Source organism: Aulonocara stuartgranti (genome assembly GCF_965226115.1).
Source record: "Aulonocara stuartgranti genome assembly, chromosome: 18".
Taxonomy (NCBI): Eukaryota; Metazoa; Chordata; class Actinopteri; order Cichliformes; family Cichlidae; genus Aulonocara; species Aulonocara stuartgranti.
In genome coordinates this window covers 30,143,208-30,159,450 of record NC_138954.1, presented here as the reverse complement: position 1 = coordinate 30,159,450, position 16,243 = coordinate 30,143,208, and the positions used below count along the sequence as shown (strand labels likewise).

Genomic DNA, 16,243 nt, shown 5'->3' with positions numbered 1-16,243 from the left:
AATGACTTATTTAATTATTGTTTTTTCTAAAAAGGACATGAGAGGAATTTTTAAAAATATTTTTTAAGAGGATTAGATTAAATTAAAGGGATTCTATGACACACTGGAAAATTCTCCCCCACTTCAGGTTAAACGTATAGTATTTCCATACGTGTAGCGCTGAAAGGCCATCTGTCTGCTGTGTCTTTCAGTCTCTTTCACTCTGTGTGTGTGTGTGTGTGTGTGTGTGTGTGTGTGTGTGTGTGTGTGTGTGTGTGTGTGTGTGCAGTGCTGATTATGCAAATAATCATTAGACAATTGTACCAGGAAGTTTCACTAAGAAAGAAAAATCCCCAACCAGTTCCTCATTCACTCATTGGTATAACAGTCCAGGTCGGCCAGCTGACCCACTTGTCAAACCACCTCAACACCAACGCACTGCATGTGTCACCCACTTCCATGTCAAGCACAGAGAGGACGTAGCTGAGGAGTGAAACGGCTCTACATTTTGGATTAACCGTTTTCTTAACCAAGGATACAGACTGAGACAGGTAAGCTGTAATGTCCAAGTGACATCAGGCAGACGCATGCTTGGTTTACACAGACGCATTAGGAGAGGTAAAAGTGTATGTAACTTTTTTTTATTAGTAGGAAAAAAGTAAATGTAAGAAGTTTTATTAAATTGATTTTTTTTTTGTTCTGTGTTTTTGTGGACGCTTTATTCATTAAGCACAATCATAACTCACATTAAGTATAATTAGTTTAAGGAAAATTCTCTACAGTGCAACATGTTTAAAATCAGTGCTTTATTTTCTATTATAAAAGTTTTATTCCTATGGTTTCATGTATGGTATAGCCACGGATTAAACATTAAAATTCACTGCATTTATTGACGTATCCAGACTTTTCCTCAGTCTATTGCAAAAGGAGGAAGTGTGTGTCTGTGTGTGTGTGTGTCATAGTCCAATATATCATGCGTGTGTGCCCTTAAGCCTTTCAGACCCCTAGTTTCCGGCTGTTTGCTGACAAGTTAAAAATATAACAGAGGCACTGAACCAACAAAGTGCAAAACAAGCCTGTGCAAACCTGCCAAACCGCTGGCTAATGCATTCACTGACCTTTTTCTACCAAGAAAAATATGGTTTTACCATTTTCTTTACATTTACTCCCTGCCATCTCAGTTCACAAATGTGTTGTAGGCTGGTTTTCAGGTGTGCTTGCTTTGTATTTGCATTAGGTTAATGGTGTGTCCCCCCCCCCACCCCCTACTCAAACAACTCAATTCAGGCCAGCTAGGTCCAGCAACTTTATTCAGCACTCAGTCTTTCCACATGAATATAAGATATTAACTATTTTTAACGTTATATGGTAGGATAGCTGTGCTTTGCTATCACCGGCAGCCTAGAAGCAACAGAAGTAAATGCTTTTAGCATGCAGAATGCAAGGTTTTGGTGTTGGTAAAGAAAAACTTTGGTATCAGATCAAATATTTCCAGATGAACCCTATTGTTGGGATTTGTCATATTTTCTTCCCTAAAATGTACTACCTTACTATTACTGATAATAATGTTATCAAGTCAAAATTTCATTTAAGCTGTTTGGCTTGGTCGAAAACCTAATATGCCTCAATATAATAACCTAATAATATTTCTGCCAGCCTAAGCAGTGCTTTCTCCAATTAGCATACGTACATTAGCATTAGCAAAATCAACATGTTAGCGCCAGTATGAAGAGCATGTTAGCTAGCACTAAAAAAACAAAAAAAAAACAAAAAAAAAACAAAACAACCCACGCTAATTCATTTTTTGTGGGGGTTTTCTTTCTTGTTTTGTCCTGTTTTATTTTCTGACTTCCCTAACACAATTCATCAAAGAATATCTCATCTCCTTAGAACTTCTGTTCTAGCTTTTTAAAAATTTTAAAAGGCTATTTGCTGACCTACAGGACTAGTTGAACATGTTCCCCTTTTCTCTGCAGTTCAGCTGTGCACTTTAGTTTCCTGGAGAAGGACAGAAGCTTTTTATTTATTTATTTTTCCGTTGTACTTTGAATAACAGATGTTAAAAACCAACGTGCACTTCTGCTCTACAGCAACATGTTTTGTTCTTTTTTTCCCCTTTTTTTTCCCTGTAGGGAAGCACTCAAAGTTGATTTGACCTGGTTTAATTTTAGTGCTTTATATGTTTGTGCTTTTAAGCCATATTGCTTGACAATCTAAGTATAAATGGTTTTAAAGGTGGTGTTTCTCACGCTCATAGGAAGTTTAGTTTTAATTTAGACAGTTACTCATATATAAAAATCCTTTTTATGTTCACACATTACCTTTGTAAAATATTTTAATTGTTAAACTCAAGGTACAAATATCACTTTGTTTGTCCTTAAAACTACAATATAGGAGATACATACTTTTAATGTTTTTGACTTTTATACATTTTAAAACTTATAACACCTCTCTCTCATAAAAACCAACATCACCAGTTAAAAAGATGTTGTTTTTTCTTTGCGACTTTGTCATCTTTGTGGGCATGTGGTCAGTATGTGCGCATGTAGAAAGCAAGTGCACATTGGTGGCGGTGGGCTTCATGCTGGTTAGCTACCCACACAAAAGTCAAAAGAAGAAAAAACAATGCAGCAAACTGCAGCAATACATGTTTGATTTCCCTGAACAGAAACCACCATTGGATAAATTGCAGCCATGTCAGAATACAGGGAAGCAGCAGTGACATTGTGACATATTTTTTTCTAAAGAACTACTTTGAGACATTCACATTTTTATTGAATTTTCGTTGAGTTACAGCAGTAACTCAAAGTTACTCAACTCAACAAACGTAGAATTTTTCACCTGAAATATTAGAGTTTGTGTAAGAAGTGCCATGGCTAATGACATTTAGACTACTGGAAACATTGGTTACCATGGTGTTGCTGAAAGTTAGATTAAAAGACTGTTACCAGTTGTAATCTTGTTAAATATATAGCTGAATCCAGCAAGTCATTAGTCTAGCTTAGCATAAGCTTTAATGGTGAATAATGGCTCTGCCAGAAGCTTGAAGGTGGCATTCAAAGCTCACAAATGAAGATATGCATTTTGGACTTATATGTATTTTAAACCCACCCAGGTCTGATATAAATGATACAAAGCGTGTGCTCAGTCCACAACCTGTGCATGTAAAACCTCATCAGGTCTTGTAAGACGCTAATGCTATGGATATAGAGGCAGAAGTAGCAGAATGTCTCATTCAAGTCTATTTTGGCTACACTGCATCATCAAATCCTCCCTGTTCTGCTTCTCGTTTTTACTGAAAGCTCTTTTCCTGAAAGTGGCAAAGACAGCAGCAGCTTACTTGGTCACTGAAACATCCCTAAAAACAGAGCAAGAAATTAAAATGCATTGTAGACAGAACAGTCTGTGTTTTGAGCAAAATGGTGGAAAAAAACACCCATCGTACTGGACATACTTCCCCATATAAATATGATAAAAGTTGGGTTTTTTGTTTACACCTTTTGATGTATGATTGAAAGAGTATTACTCAGCAATGCCTTTGCACCCCTATTATGTTAACAATCCAGTTAGAGGTCGACATCATTATTTTTATATATCTGGTGCTAAGTGGTGCTGCACCTTTCCTGTGACATTCCCATAAGATGTAAATCAGAGTGCAGTATAAAAGTCAGTACAGTCAGTGGTGTGGTGCGGCTGCGAGGGAGGCAGCTGGACAGCATGAGCAATCACGCCACATTCACTTATAGGTCCTGATGTGGTTGGTGTTAGTGTGTTTGACTGCGAACTGCAAAGCTGCAGCCACGTGCAAGGACAGCAACGGTGATAATAAAGATGCTGAAAAGCATGGAACCGAGGACAGGTCTGCCGTGGAGTTATTACAGTTACATTTGCACATGTGCAGCAGTTTGTTTTTGTGAAACAACTTATTATTCTCACTTCTTGTTATCTTCCCCTTTATGTTGAACTTATAAATAACACTGGAAACATGACACCAGTTTGGATCTTTATTTTCACATGTAAGAACTGAAGAGTCACAGGTGTCTGCTGCCACACTTTATACGCATTGTGTTTTTTCAGCAGGTGTAAATGGTATATTTGTAACAGCTTTTTTCAATCTTTCTTTTTCTCACTTCCTCGTGCAGACAGAATGGGCTGCATGAAATCCACGCTAAATCAAGGTCTGAGCGGAGGTGTGGACCAAAAAATGGGCCAACATGCTGTCCATTCTGAACAGTCACGCTATGTTAGAGACCCCACCTTTAATCCAAAAGTCAACACGGTAAGTAGTAAGACTTGGGTGGACCTTACACTCAAATCTCAAGTGTGGTTGAGTGTTAACAGCAACAAAATCGTTAGATAACAAAAAGTCAAATCATAAATGGAAAGCATGCTATTGTTTTCATTCAATCAAAAATTGACTTATAATCGTCATTTGGTTTTTTCGTCATTATTGTATTGTATGAAGAACAGAATGATTCAGTTTTCTTTACATATTGCATCAAAGATATGACCTTTCTTTTTGTTTTTGAAAAAAGTTGCTCAATGTTTCCTGCCTAATAGAATTTCCCATTTGCAAAAGATGACATCTATTACAAGGAAATGACAAAAGTCTGTGCAAAAATCTCTATGTAAATAATGTCTGCCTTAAAATAATGGAAGTAATGATGATAGAATGACACTGTGTAATTTTAATATTGTTTCCTTTTGCAGAATAACTCACTGTTACCGGGTCAGGTGTTCCAAAAAATGGAGGGTACGACCCTTTCTTCCTTGTTTTTTGTTTATTTATCTGCTGTCTGTTCATTGTTTCGTACTACTATACCGTACTTCTGGTAACACCTGTATGTGGTAGCTTCTAAGGTAATAGGGAATTCACTCACCTCAAAGTATGTATAGTGAAACAGTTAGGCCCCAGAAGTCCTCATAGTCATGAAAGACAAAATCTTCATCTTCTTTTGTTAGTTTTTTAACTTTGACTCATTTTGAGATTTCACCGGCAAATTTTGACTGATTCAAGGTTTATTTACTAATTTAGCAAATTCACTAAGAAAATTATTCTAAAGCTAAACTTTAGAATAAATAAACCAGTCAAATATATGAGTATAGGTTAAAATAGAAAGTAATCTTAGTTATGATAGTTTTTATTTAGAAAAGAGATCCTTATAGGAAGGCTAGTCACTACATTTGACCATGTAATTTTCCGCATTATATTAAAACTCTTTTATCTTAGCAATGTACACAAAGGCGTTTAAGTACATCCAACGAAGTTGCAATTTAAACATAAAATTATCATTAGTCATTACTGATTGAGACTACAGCTACTTATAAGTAGGTTGAGTAAACTGATAAGCTAGGTGCATGCCCTATAATTGCTTCTGTCTGATGTTTCTGTACATGTTGTCCCCCGTGTCTTTACATAGTTTAAAAATAGAACAACCTTTGTATTGATCTATGAGCCTATTTGCATGTGTTAAATGATGACAATTTTCTCTTTCCTATTTCAGAACAAAAGGGGGTGGGTAAAATAGTGGTTGCCCTTTTCCCATATGAAGCTGTACATCCTGATGACTTAGGATTCAAGAAGGGAGAAAAGATGAAAATTCTAGAAGAGTGAGTGTCTGGTATTTATGGTATACTGATTCATTCTCAGAAAATGTGTCATCATTTCTACAAATGGCAAGAATCACTTCCACTGTTATATATAGCCCCCCAGTTTTAGATAGACAAACTGACACCCTTTTACATATAAAGATTATTTTTTACTATTTGAATAAAAATTCTTTGTAGTCTGGATTTTTAATCAGGGGCTAGAAAGTGAGAGCGTATTTCTCCCATATTGGCTTCTCTTCATTGGCTCTCTGTTTAATGCCGATCTAAAATTCTTCTCCTCACATTGAAAGTGCTGGACGATCAGGTCCTGTCTTATGTTAAAGACCTCGTCGTACCACATCATCCCAGTAAAGCACTTTATTGTGGTTCTTAGAATATTTAAAAGCCTTCAGCTTTCAGGCCCCCTGTCTCCCTGTCCTCTCCCCCAGTCCGTCAGATGGCTTCTCTCTTCACTTCCCAACTCAAAAAATTCAAAGCAAAAAATCCCCAAATTTCTTTTTATTCTTTTTAATCATGGCCTGGTTCCTTCCTTCTCTATATTTTGTTTCATCTGTCCAAATTTTGTTTAGCTTTTGTGGCAAGCTTAATCTATCCCACCAGTGACACTCCCTGAGTGTTCTGAACCCTCTATATTTTCATTTAGAAAGCCATTTCTCAATTGCAGACTATGGCAGTTATACAAATATCCTCACTGCGTGTTCTTCTTGACTTGGTTGTGAAGCTATTTTTCTCAACCATGGGAACAATCTTTTCAGCATGCGCTTAATTTAGGATTTAGCCATTGCTAAAGTTTTGTGCCATCTCTCGGATAGGCTTATTATGTTTTTTCAGACTAATGATGGTCTCCTTCACTTGCAAAGACATCTCTTTTGGCTTCATAGTTGAAATTACAGTGACAAAATATAAAAGTTTAACTTGGTAAATCAATTTCAGATATTATGTCTTCTTCCTCTGTGATGTCCAGTAACTTTTGAGCCTCTGAAAATGAGGCTGAGGATGTATGAAAATGACTGTAAACTAAACAGTTAATGCAAAATTTTTGTTATAAAAATATCATATACGTTTTATAAAAGATTTCTGCAATGTGTGAATGTATTTTAGGCTAAATTACTTGCCCATGAGACAAAATAGCATTTCAGTTCAGAAATAATATTTCTCTGAATATAGGAATTACACTAAGTTAAACGATGGAATTTAATTTTAAAAAATCATCTTTCAAGACCTTTTCAGAACATCTCTGTCAATGCAAATGATTGTTCTAAAATGTATATGTATATTTATGAACTGACAGACATGGTGAGTGGTGGAAAGCGAAGTCTCTGGTAAACGACAAAGAGGGATTCATCCCGTCCAACTATGTGGCTCAAGCTGACACCATGGAGACAGAGGAGTATGTACTTGTTTCCTAATATTACTTCATGTTATTCAGATTACATTATTCATTTTTGCATTCAGCATCAACATTATGTATGTTACCAAATATTTATTATGTTTTTTGTTCCGTGCAGTTGGTTTTTCAAGGACATCACAAGGAAGGATGCAGAGAGGCAGCTGCTGGCACCGGCGAACAAGCCAGGCGCTTATCTAATCAGAGAAAGTGAAACATCAAAAGGTATGGCTACCATGGTAGCTCTGAGATACCGACATACATTCAGCAGCATTCTCCACTTTGGACACGTGGAGTTGTGACATTGTGTGTGCTTGATTTGAATGATCATGAATCACCAGTCACTCTTTTTTTTTTCTTCATGATTTTTCCACAGGGAGTTACTCGTTGTCCATCAGAGATGTGGACGCCCAGGGAACAGACTCAGTGAAACATTACAAGATCAGGATGCTGGATAATGGCGGCTGCTACATCTCTCCTAAAATCTCCTTTCGGGATATTAGCAGCATGATTAAACACTATCACAGTGAGTACAGTGCAGCCAAAAGTCTGTTTTCACACTAAAACGTTGTATCTGTGAAATATTATTTTATATGGGAAAATAAAAGATTAATTTCTACTGCAAATCCATTTACAGTACTGACTATTTATTACTGCAAATAAAAATAAAGTAATAATAATGTAAATTAAGCAACCTAATAATGCTATAAATGTAAAAAAAAAACTGTAAATAAAAAATAATCTATTATTAAAATACTGAATACTGTAGAGGAAAAACAGCAACACTGTAGCCACTTTTACAGTAACTTCCTTAACAACCTTTTCACGGGGTAGCGTGCTCATACCTCTTCTAATAAATCTCATATATTCTGTTTGTCCACATAAACAAGTTTTAGAAACATACAAGCTGTGGCCTTATGTAGAATTATGCTTTGTATGTAAATGACTGTATGATTTCTCTGGGTGCTTCCTTTTTGCCTAATAATGTGAAACAAGTGACAAAAAAGAGCCAGCTTTGCTCCCTCCACCTGCTTCCTATGTTTGTGCAAAGCAAAGCTAGTTGGTTTCCAGCTTTTGCTCTACACTTGCTGATCAGAGAACAATGTTGATCTTCTCATTACAAAAAGATTACACATGCTATGTTATTGATTAGGAAGACTGAGCACTGTCTGTGTGTGTGCCTTCCAGACAAACCGGATGGCCTGTGCCGTAAACTTGAGCGTCCTTGTGCAAAACCCAAAGCTCAGAAACCTTGGGATAAGGATGCCTGGGAGATATCCAAAGACTCTATTAAGATGGTGAAGAAACTTGGAGCAGGCCAGTTTGGAGAAGTCTGGATGGGTGAGTAGAAATGACTTTTATGTCCAAGAGTTGACAAGGGAAGAAATTGCCAAAGAAAGGGAACGCACAATGATTTTTACCACTCTAGCCCTTCAAATAAAGACCACAACGAGGTCCCTTTAAGATACACGAGAGTATTGTTTCACAAAGAGCACAAGAGGTAGGGCACGTGGCCTTTTATCACTTTTAATTATTACCTCATGAATTCTATGACATTCCCAGCGTTATTTCCGAGAAGGCAGCCGGCCTGTAAGTGGCAGCTAACATGGATTTGGCACTTGACAAGAGAAAATCAAAGACTGGGAGACAGCAGATAAGTAACAAGGGAGCATATCTTTTTATGAGCTCCTTTATGAAGGAACAAGATTTCTAATTCCCTTCTATCATTTACAGTAAACACAGACGCAGGGAAGTGAGCGTTACAAGGAAGTTCCATTTCCCTCTAATTAAAACAAAAATGACTTCCTACTTTTGTTGTCCATGAGGTACAGGACCGTGCTCTGTTGCAAAAAAAACCCCAAACCTCGACTGCCTGCATGTCTGCCTCTGCTCAGACCATCTCATTGATGTGTCGATGAGTGCTGTCGTCTGTGGAGGAAATGTTTGAGTCCGCGGGGTGATTTGCGTGTGAGGTTTCAGAGGAATGATCACAAACAAATAGATGCGTATCATTTGTAAAAAGCGCTACCGCAGAGAAGGTTTTATTGCACAGTTTCATGAACAAACCGAAGCTGACTTTGTTTTACGGCTTTTAAGTGCTTTTTTCAAAGATTTTTTGTTTTTTGTGGCTTCTGACTTACACAACTGCTTTTTCACTTCGTTAAATATAAGGGGAAGTATGTGAGAACAAGTGTGTTGCCATTTGTGCCGTCTCTGTTAGTGGGAAATTATGTGATAGTTACGTCAATACTTCGAGGTATAATTTTAACTTCAACGACGACAACTGTGTCTGACATCACTAACAGCATCTTTACAATTAGATTCAAAAAGCTACACGTGATGAATTTATAGAGGTGTATTCCCTGTGGTTTGCACTGAGGTCTGGGATAATAGAATAGAATAGAATAGAATAGAATAGCACTTTATTGTCATTGTACATGTACAACAAAATTATGTAAAAAACAAACAAACAAGCAAGTGCTACCATTACAGAAACTCCGCTGACTAAATTTACCAGTTGGCAGTACATCCATAACTGACTCTGAAACAATAAAACTCTGTGAATTATACACAGAGGGAGTTATAATAAAAGTTCAAACTGGCCACAACTCACCTTACATCTTTGCATTCAAACTGTACGTCAGTTTGAATGCAAAGATGTATGCAGTTTACACTCTACAATGTGACATTCAATCAACCCATAAATCATATTATTATTATCATTATGTAAGGCAACAACTTTTCCTTTGTTCTTGAACCAAAGTCACAAAAATGAGGTTTTTGTCAGGATCTTATAACTCGAAGGGAACAAAGCTAACACAACCTGACCCAAGGGTGGCCCAAAGGATCTTTAGAATAGCTCTTCCAACAAGTCATGAATAAATAATGAATGCAATGGAATTTGCGCAGCAGTTGCATTATCTAAAGCAGATATAAGAGATAAGATAAGATAAGATAGAACTTTATTAATCCCTCGGGTGGGTTCCTCTGGGAAATTCGATTTCCAAAAAAGCACAGCACCGACAGAAGTTACAGAGTTATACACACACACATATATATAAATACAGAGACAATATAAATAAAATATACGAAGGGGATAAATAGAATAAATAGGAATAAAAATAAAAATACAAGTGAATTGCACATTTCAAGTATTGAGTCTATTGCACCGTTGACTATTTACAAAAGTATTGCACAAAAGGTATTGCACAGTGAGGTGAAGAGGCACTACAGCTTAGTTGTTCCCTCCTTTGTCCTCCTGTTTCCCCTCCCTCTCCCCTCCAGAGAGGAATTAAACAGTTTGATGGCGTGTGGGACAAAGGAGTTTTTAAGTCTGTTAGTTCTTGTCTTTGGGAGAAGCAGCCTGTCACTGAACAGACTCTTCTGATTGTTTATGGCCGTGTGCAGAGGATGCCTGGCATTGTCCATAATGTCCATCAGTTTCTTTAATGTCCTTTTCTCTGCCACTGTCACCAGAGTGTCCAGCTTCATGCCGACCACAGAGCTAGCCCTCCTGATCAGTTTCTCCAGCCTGGATGAGTCCTTCTTTGCTGTGCTGCTCCCCCAGCACACCACAGCATAGAAAAGTACTCCAGCAACCACCGACTGGTAAAACATCCTCAGGAGCTTCCTGCAGATGTTAAAAGACCTCAGCCTCCTGAGGAAGTACAGTCGGCTTTGGGCTTTTTTATACAGGTGCTCTGTGTTGCATGACCAGTCCAGTTTATTGTCCACCCACAGCCCGAGGTACTTGTACTTGTTGACCACCTCCACCTCCTCCCCCTCTATCTGAACCGGCAGTGGACCTGCTCTAGACCTCCCGAAGTCCACAACCAGTTCCTTAGTCTTTGAGGTGTTGAGTTGCAGGTGGTTTGTGTGACTCCATGCAGATATGTTACTGCATCTGCCAGGATCTGAATAAAAGTTATGCAACTTTCAATCTGGGTGACAGATAATATTCACACCTACCTGAATTACCAATAACAGGGTGTTTAACGGATGGAAAGGGTGTCATGCCTGACTTCGTAATGACACTGAGTGTTATGAGTAGCAGCAGATTCCAACATTTGTTCCGTGGATTCTTGTTTCCTTTATGCAGTTTTGTGGAATATTCATTTACAGATATGCTGCATTACATCATAACTGAAACCAGCTTAAAATGGAAACAAAAATCCACCTTTACAAACACTGTAACATGCAAACAAATGTGTCCAGTCATGCATCAGTGGTCAGCTTTTGACAACATGGCATATTTTTCTCACCTGTCACTGAACGTTAAACAGTAAACACAGTGTTTTCCTTCCCGTTCTTTCCTTTAATTTGCATTTGTTTGGTGTAGTTGTTTCAGTTTCCTCAAAAATTTTTGTGGAAACGTATTTGTTTCCACAGGGAAACATTGAAAACAGTCCAAAGCCATGTAGCAGAGCATATCATGCTTTAAAGTTCTTCTTTCCCCATGCTTACTCTTCACGTTCTCCACTCAGCATACTACAACAACACAACCAAAGTGGCAGTGAAGACGCTGAAGCCGGGAACCATGACGGTTGAAGCTTTTTTGGATGAAGCCAACATGATGAAGACTCTGCAGCACGACAGGCTGGTGCGGCTCTACGCTGTTGTCACCAAGACAGAACCCATCTACATCATCACTGAATTCATGGCAAACGGTAAATGCCAAAAGTCTTTAGAAAAACTAAACTGGTTATTATGAAATTTTGTGGCCTAATCACAGAGTCGACACTCCAGTATAGGCATAGATGCAGACATGCAAAGCACTGACGCTGTTTTCTGTTCTGTCTCGTCTTTAGGGAGCCTGCTAGACTTTTTAAAGAGCGACACAGGATGCAGACTGCAGCTGCCCAAGCTCATTGATTTCTCTGCACAGGTGATTACACCAATATGCTTCTTTGTGACCTCGCTGCTCACTTGTCTCACTACTGTGAACCCTGCATACTTTCACTTTCAAACATGAGGTTGTTCTGTCCCAGCATCACACTGGCAGTGTCCATCCATCCATCCATCCATCCACATAATCTAATAACAGATTGTTATTATTTGCTTGTAATTGCTTGTAACGGGGGTGATTATTTTTCTTTCACATTTCTTCTGTTTTATGTAGGTTTTGATTGTTTTCCCTTTCACTCTTATGCTTAAGACTACACACCTTCCTCTTGCTCTGTTACAGATAGCAGAGGGCATGGCCTACATTGAGAAGAAGAATTATATTCACAGAGACCTCAGGGCGGCTAATGTCCTGGTGTCTGAGAGCCTGCTTTGTAAAATAGCAGATTTTGGCTTGGCGAGAATCATTGAGGATAACGAGTACTCTGCCAGAGAGGGTAAGTGTGTATGTGTGTATGTATGGGTATGTGTGTTTGCGCATATATGTGTATGTGCGTGTATGTTTGTGTCTATGTGTATGTGTGTGCGTGTGTATGAGAATTTGAACACGTCTCCACTTTTTCTGTGGAAGGGGGCTTTCCCAGCACAAATGAGACACTACCCTGGCTTGATGCTTGTGACATAGGGAAACAAAAAGCCCCTTTTGAGAAGTGGAAGCACCCGCAAAAATTTATGTTGAATCAGACACTTTTGGTTTCATGTACCAGTCGCTCCACTTTTGTCTCACTGAAATCACACCACAGTGACCAATACCTCTGATGCCCCCAAACTACACTACCTCCTTTCACACTCTCACAAGGTTAAAATGAAGCAGGGAGTCCTTTTGGTACAGCCAACATTTCCCCATCATTCGATTAGAAAAAATAAATAAATAAAATGTCAAAAATTAAACATAGTTTTAGAACTATTTTCAGTCAAATTTTGGAAAACTGAATTGTCTTTTCATAAAGTTTATACCTACGCAGTATGGTTTTGATTTCACACCTGTAACATGCCACAAACTGGAGGACAGCGGAGGACCGGAACCGAGCTAGGAGACTGATGTGTGGGGTTAACCACCATTTCCAAAACACTGACCATTTAGTGATTGTGACATTTCAAACATTTGGAATGAACAGGGTTCATGCTCAAATTGTGTACTTCAGAAATAAAGTCTCAGTCTCAGGGAGGTGACCGAGAACTGGGCTGCTTCTGCAGCTGAGCTTTAGAAATCGTTTTGATAAGCGGAACCGTATGGCAGAGCAGCTAGACAGAAGCCAGAGTGACTTAAAGACAGCCCACACCCTGCCTTTTTTCATACAGTGCATTTCAAGAATTACAAAAGGATGAGATAAAGATTCTGTCGTCAGCTGAAACAGAGTGAAGTGTTTAGGCAGCAAAAACAAAAAGTGTGGTAAACAACAGACATTCTGAAGAAACATCCTGCAGAGTTCAGAAACCTGAGACTTGGATGTCAGTTTGCCATTTAGCATGGTGGTGACCATTTCACTATAGCCAAGACAAGAGTGAAATGGAGTAGAATTTTTGTGGAAAGATGGCAGATGCTTGTCGTGTGCATTGTATTGGGTGAATCCCTTCTAATATAATGAAGAAAGGATTTACCAAAAGAGTCTGTGCAATGTAATCAATGAAACACTGAGGACGTGGAGTTCTTTTTTTATGAAAGGAGAATCAGGCAACAATGCTAACCACTCTATCACCATGTCATCGATGACCGCTTTCATTACTTAACTTTTAACTTATATGGTGGGAATTTTTCAAAAACCTGTTTTGGCCTTTTTAATTGTGGGGGGAAAAAAATCATTCATAGTTCATATTTTTCAAATTAAAGTAACTGTGCAGTAAAGTGCACGAGGAAGTGTCTGAATGCTATTTCTCAAGTGACTCATGAAACCTTATGAAACCCGTGTGATCACTGGTCTGGACCCAGGATGCTAAAACTATTTGCAATTGACGTTTTGAAATAAATCCAGCTACACAGATAGAATCTAAAACCTCATTTACAAAAACAGAACAGGTGATCTTTGGGATTGTGTGAGGGAATAATAGAATTATAATTTCACAGTGTCTGTTTGTGTGTGCATTCCACAGGAGCCAAATTCCCCATCAAGTGGACTGCTCCAGAGGCTATTAACTATGGCACCTTCACCATCAAATCTGACATGTGGTCATTCGGAGTCCTGCTCTATGAGATTATCACCTACGGGAAAATCCCTTACCCAGGTAAATATTAACTGCAGCACTGTTGATAACTGCTTGTGCATTTTAGTTTTTGGTAAATAAATAATGACATGGTGTCATGCTTTGCTGTTCTTCTGCACTTAAATTTACCTAACTTTAAGACCTGCTGATAACCAGGTTAGTTTTTATTATGTCCTGCCATGTCTTTTTATCATGACTATATAAAATGTAATGCATTGTCATGGATTAAAGGGCCTTGACCTATTAAATTAAAATATTGGGTTCAATAATATGATGGAAATTCTAACAATACAGAGTTCAGATGGAGAACCGTTTGTATTAGGTATGTTTTACAAGTAATATTTATTCATTTATGGTTATTACAGATGACTGAAGCTAAACTAAAAGCTGATACTACTTGTAAAAAAAAAAGCACTTTAAATAACTAAAAATAATGCAAACTCAGAAAAAAAAAAGAAAGCTAATTTAAATCATTGTGCACTTATAAAATGTATTCAGGAAATCATTTAAATTTAGTCCCTTTTTTGAACCCTGTAAACACATAGGCATCACAAGCCAATGTTTATTGAGACTCTGGTATATGTTTGTCGAGACTCAGGTCTCTACATGACTGAGTGAAGTGTTTGTGTTGATATTTTTATTGTATTATACTGGTCTGAACTTCATAAACCTCTCCCCTGACACAGCTAACTGTAACCATAACTTTTATGACCCAGCCTCACTGAGCAGTAAGGCGCTATGCTGAGAAAGACTGCCCTCTGCTGGTGACTTTTGTGTTCTACTTCGGGTTGAGAATGTGACGGCGAGTACAAAAAGGTTCTCATTGGAAGCCTTTCCAGCAGTATTTACACTAATTTGGTGTCTGCAGGCATGACTAAAGGAGAGGTGATGTCCTCAATACAGCGCGGCTACAGGATGCCTCGGCCCGACAACTGTCCCACTGAGCTGTACGATATCATGATGTCCTGTTGGAAGAACAGACCTGAAGACAGGCCTACATTTGACTACCTACAGAGTGTCCTGGATGACTTCTATACCGCCACAGAGGGACAGTACCAGCAACAGCCATAGATGGAAACAAAACTGGAGAGACTTTTGGCACATAATAAACTAATAAAGGTTATCTTATCTTATCTTATAATGCAAGCAGCTTGTAAATAGCTTTATGTTTGGACCTACTGGAGATATGTGATTGTATTTTCTATGTTTATATTCATGTATATATGATACATTCTGCAGTAAGCTGTGTGATATATTCACAGTGGACAAAATATAGTTTGCATGTTCCAGAATATAATTTACTGCAGATTTTCAGGGTGTGTAAATATGAGGTTTTGTGCAGTTAAGCCTCGGTGATCTGGAGGAATTTTACAGAAGTAAAATTGTATCATATTATTTGTACTTTTGACACTGGAGTCTTGTTAATAAGTGTTTCAATAATTAGGGTGTTTGTGAGAGTTACTGAACAAACAGCAGGCATTATACAAAGAATTTGTGAAGCAATGATATGTAGGTTAAGAACACACTTTGCACGCAGTGCAAATTTTAAGTGGTGATATTTTGGGTTTACAAGCGATGGGATGAGTTTCTATGAGTTTTTGAGCATTGATTTTTCATAAATTTTAATTACTTTACAAGAAGAAATGGTAAATGAATATACACATTTTTACTCAGCCATACCACTCTCTTCAAAAAGATTTACATGACGATTATGATTACTCTGCATTTTTATTTTGGCATGAGAACTTACTTCTTCACAAGCTGCTCTTACTAAATTAAAACAACGGTTTTCTTGTTTTTGTTGCTTACTGTTTCAGAGACTTGTTGATGCCCCACTTCATATTGAAGTGCTCTAGCTCTTGCTTGTTTTTTTCTTCATCACATCATCATTTCAAGTAGGCTTTGTTATTAAAAGGAGATTTATGTTTCTTTTTAAAAAAAATAAAGTGCAGTAATTGTTATGCTGTATTGAATGCCTTTGTACAAATGTGAAAAGAGCTTTAATAAATGCAGCAGGTAGCATTGTTTCCTTGGTGACAAATTTATACACTCTAATGAATTTATAAAATTAGAGATAATTAATATATTCAATTATAATTCAGTTAATTAATTCTATATGTGCTTGTCAAACGTAAGTACTGTACCTCGATAAGTTTTTTTTTC

At 37.8% G+C, this 16,243-nt stretch overlaps 1 protein-coding gene across 1 annotated transcript; it reads left to right on the top strand.

Moving 5' to 3' along the window:
* Positions 1-309: 309 nt before the first annotated feature.
* On the top strand, positions 310-16,099 carry lyn (LYN proto-oncogene, Src family tyrosine kinase). Its single transcript, XM_082512642.1, has 13 exons — positions 310-530; positions 4,122-4,258; positions 4,690-4,732; positions 5,484-5,589; positions 6,881-6,979; positions 7,098-7,201; positions 7,353-7,502; positions 8,165-8,317; positions 11,461-11,643; positions 11,785-11,861; positions 12,162-12,315; positions 13,970-14,101; positions 14,949-16,099. The coding sequence occupies exons 2-13, from the start codon at positions 4,127-4,129 to the stop codon at positions 15,149-15,151; spliced, it is 1,536 nt and encodes a 511-aa protein (XP_082368768.1). The 5' UTR covers positions 310-530; positions 4,122-4,126; the 3' UTR covers positions 15,152-16,099.
* Positions 16,100-16,243: the final 144 nt, after the last annotated feature.

What these genes read in the sequence shown, in the direction of transcription:
- lyn (XM_082512642.1), top strand. Translation starts at nt 4,127, where the DNA reads ATGGGCTGCATGAAATCCACGCTAAATCAAGGTCTGAGCGGAGGTGTG. An exon ending in GGTGTTCCAAAAAATGGAGG is followed by an intron (nt 4,733 to 5,483) that starts GTACGACCCTTT and finishes TTCCTATTTCAG; the next exon opens with AACAAAAGGGGGTGGGTAAA. An exon ending in GACACCATGGAGACAGAGGA is followed by an intron (nt 6,980 to 7,097) that starts GTATGTACTTGT and finishes TGTTCCGTGCAG; the next exon opens with TTGGTTTTTCAAGGACATCA.